This window comes from Salvelinus sp. IW2-2015, linkage group LG18 (assembly GCF_002910315.2).
Source record: "Salvelinus sp. IW2-2015 linkage group LG18, ASM291031v2, whole genome shotgun sequence".
NCBI lineage: Eukaryota > Metazoa > Chordata > Actinopteri > Salmoniformes > Salmonidae > Salvelinus > Salvelinus sp. IW2-2015.
In genome coordinates this window covers 3,986,799-3,995,230 of record NC_036858.1, presented here as the reverse complement: position 1 = coordinate 3,995,230, position 8,432 = coordinate 3,986,799, and the positions used below count along the sequence as shown (strand labels likewise).

The 8,432-nt window shown below is 44.4% G+C and overlaps 2 protein-coding genes across 2 annotated transcripts in view; one reads left to right on the top strand and one right to left on the bottom strand.

The window, feature by feature from the left end:
* Window positions 1–8,432, bottom strand: part of LOC111978192 (glutamate dehydrogenase, mitochondrial) — a 346,877-nt gene that overhangs the window by 138,971 nt on the left and 199,474 nt on the right. The window lies entirely within an intron of this gene.
* On the top strand, window positions 5,906–8,426 carry LOC111977511 (uncharacterized). The gene is made up of 4 exons (XM_024006959.2): window positions 5,906–6,164; window positions 6,846–7,576; window positions 7,697–7,875; window positions 8,215–8,426. Exons 1-4 carry the CDS (start codon window positions 6,082–6,084, stop codon window positions 8,278–8,280), a joined length of 1,059 nt encoding a protein of 352 aa, XP_023862727.1. The 5' UTR covers window positions 5,906–6,081; the 3' UTR covers window positions 8,281–8,426.

Sequence of the window (8,432 nt, the reverse complement as noted above, 5' to 3'; positions counted from 1 at the left end):
GGGGAAGAGTATGCAGAGAGAGATGGAGCAAAGAGAAACAGAGAATGGGGGAGTAGGAGAAGAGGAAAGGGGAATGGAAAAAAGGAGAGAGAAAACAACAGGGGGAGAGTAGGAAGAAGAGATGGAAGAGAGAGAGAAACAGAGAGCGGAGAGTAGGAGAGAGAGAGAAAGAAGAGAAAAATTGAGGGCGGAGAGTAGAGAAGCAGACGATGGAAAAGAGAGAGAAAACAGAGAAGGAGAGTAGGAGAGAGAGATGAAAGAGAGAGAAACAGAGAAGGGAGAGTAGGAGAGAGAGATGAAGAGAGAGAGAAACAGAGAAGGGATATAGGAAGAGGAGCACTGAAAGAGAGAGAAACAGAGAAGGGAGAGTAGGAGAGAGAGATGAACAAGAGAGTGAACACAGAGAAGGGAGAGTAGGAGAGAGAAGATGAAAGAGAGAGAAACAGAGAAGGGAGAGTAAGGAGAGGAGAGATGAAAGGAGAGAGAAAACAGAGAAGGGGAGGTAGGAGAGAGAGATAAAGAGAGGAAACAGAGAAGGGAGAGTAGGAGAGAGAGATGGAAAGAGAGAGAAACAAGAGAAAGGCGCATGTGCATTGCTCAGCGACTCCTGGTCTTTGACCGATGCACTGTGCTTTACATTGCCATGAGTATCGAGTGTAACGCGGGATCCAGAAACTACGCTGAAGTGTAGCGAGTAGGATGAGCGAGACTGTAGTCTGAGTGTAGCATGGATTAAACACAGAGAAAGGTGAGTTAGTAGCTAGAGTGTACGAGGTCTGAATTGAACAAGGAGAGAGAGATAGGAGAAGGGTGTGAGTAGTAGGATGAGAGAGAGGGGAAAGATGAGCCACTGAGAAAACAGAGCCCAATGGGGGAGTAGTAGGTGGATGGATGAGAGTATGAAAGAGAGAGAAACAGAGAAGGGAGAGTAGGAGAGAGATGATGGATGAGAGAGATATGAAACTAGTGTGGGTGGTGGGTAGGAAGTTGTGATGAGTGAGAGGATGAGATGAGTTGACGAGATGAGAAGATATAACATGATGAAGGGATGGTAGTTGAGGAGAGTAGAGATGGTAATGAGTGAGGGAGAGAAACAGAGGAAGGGATTGAGTGAGTAGAGTACGAGGATGAAAGAGCGAGAAAACAGAAAGGGAGAGTAGGAAGAGGAGAGATGGAAGAGAGAGAGAAACAGAGAAGTGAAGGAGTAGGAGAGGAAGAGATGGAAGAGAGAGAGAGAAACAGAGAAGGGAGAGTAGGAGAGAGAGATGAAGGCTTGGGGATTCAGAAGGAGCAGCCATTCAAGAGCAGTGGAAGGAAATATGTATCTGTTTGAGTTCTCCTTCCCAGACTCTCAGGCCCACTCTATGAGGTGAATACACTGCACTTCCTTCCCTAATCTCATACTAGTGATCTACCGGAGTGATTTCTCATTCTACCTCCCGGGTCCATCGGCTTTGGATGAAGTGGGTTTGACCTTAGAAGTGCTCCTCCCCCTTGTAGAGTGTCAGAGTCTTGAGAAGATGCGTTTTTCTCTGGGCCTGTCGAGACGAGTAATGAGGAGAGAAATAAATGCTGCAAGGTGAGCAGCCAGTCATCAATCTTTCGAAGTCAAAATTGTTTATATCTATCTAATAATTCGCGGCACATCGCTGAAGAGCCACTTACAAACAGGACGACGGGGCGAACGTTTGGCAGGGCGTGGTGATGGGGGTTGGGGTCTAGGTTAATTTTGATTGGTCGGCGATTCTTACATTGAGATGACAAAATGTGTGCTTTATTAGTGTCCTCCTTGTTGTCTCAATAACCGCACTCTGTGGTCGTGTGTTGGGCTATCTGCAGCTATGCTGCTTCTCCCTCTGAGGTATATGGCGTCTGTTAGAGGTATGCGACAGAGTATGCGACCTTCAGACAACAGACAGAGCACACACACACAGCACACCACACACGAACACACACCACACACCAGACACACAACAGGACGAGAGCAGAAGAGAGAGACGAACAAGAGACGAAGACAGACACACAGCACACACGAAAGAGGCAACAGAGATACGAGAGAGAGAGAGAGAAGAGAGAAGAAGAGGAGACGAACGAGACCGAGCACACACACACACACGAACCACGAAGGCAGATGTTTGGCATGGCTTCATACCACTAGCCTCTACTTTGCTTCTCTTTTTCTGTCTGTATCCGAGTTCATACGTCTTCCCCTCTAGCTTAGGTCTGTGATCTAGATCCCCCTCTCTGATTCTGTTCTATTCGCCTTCTATTTTCTGGATCTATCCGCCTTCTATTTCTGTTCCTATTCAGGCCATCTATTTCTTTCTAGATCCGACCTCTATTTCTGTTCTATGATCCTATTGTACTGTTCTATTCCCATCTTTCTTGATCTTATTCCTCTTTCTGTTCATCCATCTGTATCTGTTTATTCGCTCGTGAATTTCTTGTTCTTTCTCCTTTGCATATTCTATTCCCCTCTTTCTGTTAGTGATTCCTCCTCTTTTCCAATTCTATTCATCTCTTTCAATCTTCCTCTCTTCTGTATCTATTACTCGTAATTTCTGTTCTATTCCTCTTGTTCCTGTTATGATTATCCCTCTCTTTCTTCTATTCACGTCTACTTTCTATCTATGACCTGCTTCGTTATCTGGTTCTAGTCCATTCTAGAGATTTGACGTGTATTCAGTACGCATCTCTTGTACTGTTATATTCCTCTCGTTCTATTCTAGTATCCTCTAATTTTTTATGATGATGCCTCTTACGTTTCTATTCTATTCCTCATGCAGAGATCTGTTCTATATTCTCTCTTTCTGGTTAATATTCCTCTGCATTTCTATTCTATCTCCGTCAGTAATTGCAGTTACTTATTGCCTCTCTTTCGAGTAGATTACATAGTTCCCTCTTAATATCTCGGCTGAATGTGACGACTCCTTTCGATGACTTCTGAATATATCCTCTCTCTTCTATTCTATTCCTCTCTTTCTGTTCTTATTTCCCTCTCTTTGACTGTTGATTATGTACATCTCATTTCTGAATTCTAGATTCCTCTCTTTGGCTATTCTATTACGCTCTGCTATTGCTGTTGACGTAGTGTACCTCGTACGTATTCGGATGTGTTATTCTCTCTTTCTACTTCAGATTCCGTCTCTTTCTGTGTCTATTGCACGTCACTGACTTTGACTGTTATATCCTCTCTTTCATATTTCTATTCCTCTTCTTTTGCATGTGATTCAGATCCTCTATTTCTGTATCTATTACTCTCTTTCTATATCTATTCCTCTCTGTTACTATTCATCCTCTTTTTCTGTTCTATTCCTCTCGTATATCTATTCTATTCCTCTTCTTTCTAGTATGCGATATTCCTCTCTTTCTGGATTGAATATTTCCTCTCTTTCTATTCTATTCGCTATATGTTCTGTTATATTCCTTCTCTTGTGCTGAATTTCTATTCCTCTCTTTCATGTGATCTTGACTACCTCTGAATTTGCAGTTTATATTCCTCTCTGATTCTATGATCTATTCCTCTCTGGTCTGTTCTATTCCTCTATTTCTGTTCTATTTCCTCTCTTTCTATTCTATTCCTCTCTTTTCTGTATCTGTATCCGTGCTCTTTCTGTTTCTATTCCTCTCTCGTGTATTATATTCCTCTCTTTCTATTCTTATTCCGTCTATTTCTCATTCTATTCTCTCTTCTGTTCTATTTCCTCTCTTGCTTTTATCCTCTCCTTTTCTATTCCTATTCCTCTAGATTTCGTTCTATTCCTCTAGTGTGTATCTGTTCTATTCCTCTCCTTTCTTTCTTGTTACCCTCTTGTCTGTATGATTATTCCTCTTTTCTGTTGTGATTCCTCTCTTTGATGTTCTATCCTCTCTTTCTGTTATATTCCTCTCTGTTCTGGTTTCTATTCCTCTCTTCTAATTCGTAATTCCTGCAGTCTTTGTGATTCTATTCCTCTCTTTCTGTTCATATTCCTCTCTTCTGTTAAACATCTCTTTCAAGTATCTATTTACCTCTTTCTGTTCTCATCCTCTATCATTCTGGTTAGCTCATTTTTCCGACCTACCGACTTTTCGTACCCCCCAATTTTTATTTTCCCTCCCTTTTTTTACCCGATTGATCCCTCTTGTATTTTCCCCCGACCTCTCTTTCTATTCTATTGACGCTCTCTTCTGTTCTATTCCGTGCGTATTAGTCTGAGTTATATTCGCATGCTTCTTGATCGTTATTATTCCTGCTCGTGGTAGTCTATCTATTCCTGCGTCTTTCTGAGTCTATTCCTCTATTGCATGTTCTATTCCTCTAGATTTTCTGTTATATTCGCTCTTCTTTCTGTTATATTCCTCTTTTTTCATTTATTCCTCTCTTTTCTGAGTTATATTCCTTCTCTTTCTGCTGTCTGTTCCGTCTCTTTCAATTCTATCCTGCGATCTTTCTGTTATAGCCCCTCTCTTTTCTGTTCTTATTGCCTAGGTATTTCCTGTGTATTATTCCTCTCTTTTTATTTTCTATTCCTTCTCGTTGTGCTGTTATATTCTTCTCTTTCTATTCTATTCCTCTCTTTTCTGTATGCTATCCTCTCTTTCTGTTATATTCCTCTCCTTTCTGTCTATTCCTGTTGCTTTCTGCTTTGTTTGTCTGCTATATGCGTTGTCCTCTTCTTTTGTTATATTCCTCTCTTTCCAATTCTAGTCCTCTCTCTTTCTTTAGATATTCCTCTCTTTCTGTCTATTCCTCTATATTTCTGTGTTATATCCTCTCTGTTCTATTCTATTCCTTTTTCTATTTCTATTCCTCTCTTTCTGTTAATATGCCTTCTTTCAATCTATTCCTCTCTTACTGTTATATTCCTCTCTTTCTGTTATATTCCTCTCTTTTCAATTCTATTCCTCTCTTTCTTATTTCTGTTCTTCGTTCTTAGTTTCCCTCTATTTCTGTTCTATCCTCCTCTCTTTCTGCTAACTTATTCCTTGCTTCAATATTCTATGTCGTCTATCCCTCTATTTTTTTCTATCCCTCTTCTTTCTGTCTTATCTCCTCTTATTCTGTTCTATTCCGTCTATTTCTGTTCTATCCTTCTCTATTTCTGTTTCTATCATCCTTCTTTCTGCTCCCTTCGTAATTTCCTTTCTTTCTATGTTATATATCTCTATTTCTCTCTCTTTCTGATATTTACCTCTTTCTGTTCTATCTCTCGTTCAATCTCTTTTCATATTCTCTCATTTCAATTTCTATTCCTCTTTCGTTTCATCTCGATTCTATTCCCATCTTTCTGTTATATTCCTACTCTTTCTTTATATTCCCTTCTTTGTATTTCTGATTGCGGCATCTTCTCGTCTTATCTCTTCTTTCCATCTTCTCTCTCTTCCACCTCACTTTTATCTCTCTTTATCCTGCCTGTACTCTTTCTTTCTCCCATTTTTCCATATCTGTCTATTTCCATCTCTCTCCATATCCTCTTCTCTATTTTCATCTCTCTCTTATCTGCTTTTCCATCTCTCTCCATATTCTCTCTCTATTTCTATCTCTCTCTGTATCTCTCTCTCCATTCTCTCTTTTTCCATCTCTCTCCATGATCTCTCTCTATTTCTACTCCTCTCTCTGCTATCTCCATTTCCATCTCTCTCCATATCTCTCTCTCATTTCCCTCTCTCTCTCTGTATCTCTCTCTCCATCTCTCTCTGTTTCCATCTCTCTCCATATCTCTCTCTATATTCTATCTCTCTCTGTATTCTCTCTATTTCCATCTCTCTCCATATTCTCACATTCTCTGATCCATATGGATCTCTCTCTTTCATATCTCTTCTCGTATCTCTTCGCATCTCCTCTGTTTCCATCTCCTCCATACTCTCTCTTTTCCATCTCTCACTCTATCTCTCTCTCCATCACTCTCTATTTCCATCTCTCTCCATATCTCTCTCCATCTCTCTCTATTTCCATCTCTCTCTGTATCTCTCTCTCCATCTCTCTCTAATTCCATCTCTCTCTGTATCTCTCCTCCTGCTTTCTCATCAACATTCTCAGCTGTGCTCAGCCCCCTGCATGAGGCTAATTCTCGTAGTGGATTGACTGTAGCTGCGTGCATGAGGAGCACTGCGGAGCCAATCACACAGGAACAGGATATGGAGCAGGAAACTGGAAGCGCCAGTCCACAGGGACATCGCAGGTACCATAACTGTCCCCGGTGTGTCCCCAAAACCCACACAGGACCCCCCTGTGTGTGTCCCAGCTCTGCTTGTCCAAAACCCACCCCAGGACCCCGCTGTGTGTGTCCCAGCTCTGCTTGTCCAAAAACCACCCCAGGACCCCTCTGTGTGTGTCTCAGATCTGCCTGTCCAAAACCTCCTCTGTATGTAGTGCAGTAGAGTGGAAAGTGTTTGTATCTGTCTGTGTTGGTCAATGCTGATCTTGGCTGGTTTGTACTAGTACTTGATGGTGAGATATCTGTGAGGGGCTGGTGCTGGGTTGGATGGCAGGTATACACTATCCTGCTCTATCTCATGTATTCTCTATTCTCTTCCTCCTCTCCTCTATTCATCAAAATAGACCTGTGATTTATGGTGACTGCTGCAAAGGCTTCTGGGTAATTATTACTGAGCCAGCRAGCGGAGATGTGGAGAATTAATGTGGGGGGTGGGGGATGGTGTGTGTGAGTATGTGTGGTGACATAGTGCCGTGTAGCTCTATAAATACTACATTACACAGTCATCAACCTAACATAAGAGTCTTTTATTTCTACATATTTCATCATTTTCATTTTAAGTGTTTTTAAAATCTTTATTTACTCTGATTGTGATTGGCTCCTGAGTGTCTCTGACCCGCCCCTTCTCTTCTGTGGTCCAATCAGTGAACAGTCTGGCCCGCTCCAAGTACTGCTGACGCCCAATCAGGAGGGGGAAGAGGTCCGGCCAGCCTACCAGGATGCAACCCTGGGCCCTGGTCAGCCCCCTCTCCACTCATCCCTCCCACGCCCTTCCACCAACAACCCCCCAGCACAGGTTGAGGAGGGTGAGAAGGGGGAGTGGGTGAGGAGGGGTGAGGAAGGACAGGGGATGAGCCTGGAGGAGTTGTTACAGGTTGGGGGTGTGAGACCTGCTGGCAGACACCTGGCCATCTCTCTCCCCTCTCTATCTCTCAGACTCTGGGATATATCTCACACACACGCTCCCCCCTCACACACACACTCTTACTCTGACCCCCAATACACACACCCTCCACCCTCACGTACAAACCCTGAGCACCCACACACACACTCCGACCGTCCACCCACCCCCTGCTCCTCCCACAGTCAGCCCCACCCCTCACCCTCCACTGCCTCTCCACATTGGCCCGATCAAGGTTCCGCTGTCAACACCGTCACACGTCATTGGTCCTCCTGGAGCGTGGACCGCCCAGATGCCGTGGTTACGCCATATGACACACCTCCAGACCGCCGCCTCCCCTTTAGGCCACACCTCCCCTACCGAAACTACAACTCCCAGCCTGCCCCTGGGCAGCATGACCCCTGTGACCCTGAGGAGGCAGAGTTTTCAGAGCTGGACTTCCTATACCGGGCCAGCCTCCAGGCAGGATGTAGAGGTAGGTACTGCAGACTATAGTTGTGTGTATGTAGCTGTGTGTCTAGTATATGTAMGAAGTTGTGTGTGTATATAGTGAGTATGATCCCTGACCTCCAGACTATGCCCTGTGTGTGTCTAGGTGGTAGCCCGGTCAGGAGGCTGCAGTGTGGGGTAGGAGGGCCAGCTCGTTCCCTCACCCCCAATGCCAACATGGAGAGGAGTGTGTACCAGACTGACTGCAGCAGCACAATGGTCCGCAGTCTGAGCGGCACGATCATCAACCCGCGTCGCCATCGTCTCACCGCAACACGCAGCTTTGTGAGTGTATCGTACACACACYCACYCACACACATGCATTGCTACTCTCCAGTCGTCATGTTGTAGACTTGTAGACTGTTTTACCTTCAGTTCTCATCTACACTCTATCATCACTCTACTGTTCTCTCTCTTTCTCTCTCTCCTCTCTCTCTCTCCCCTTCTGAAGGTGCTTCTACATCTTAACTAATCTCATCTGGGACCCTGTATCGCTACAGCGTCATCTTCATCATCATCATCACACCAGTCCTTCCATATCTCCATTCAGGTCATTTTGACGTCACCCTTGACCCTTCACCTTTTGAGCCTGTCCGTCACTCTGTGTTGTCCCTGCCCCTGCAGGAGATGTCCAATGGTGCGGGGAGTTTCTGGTGTCTGACTGGGGTGAAGCTGTCTTCAGACCAGTGATCTGCCTCTATATGCATCTACACTACAGGCTCCTTCCAGGCCAGCCCTCTGGGGTCCTAACCCTCCACACCCCTACAGGCTCCTTCCAGGCCAGCCCCCTGGTGTCCTAACCCTCCACACCGCTACAGGCTCCTTCCAGGCCAGCCCTCTGG

Bases quoted from the DNA above. Each gene is read 5' to 3' on its own strand.
- LOC111977511 (XM_024006959.2), top strand. From the start codon at position 6,082: ATGAGGAGCACTGCGGAGCCAATCACACAGGAACAGGATATGGAGCAG. The intron at 6,165-6,845 runs GTACCATAACTG...TGGTCCAATCAG, and splicing joins AGTCCACAGGGACATCGCAG to TGAACAGTCTGGCCCGCTCC. The intron at 7,876-8,214 runs GTGAGTGTATCG...CTGCCCCTGCAG, and splicing joins TCACCGCAACACGCAGCTTT to GAGATGTCCAATGGTGCGGG.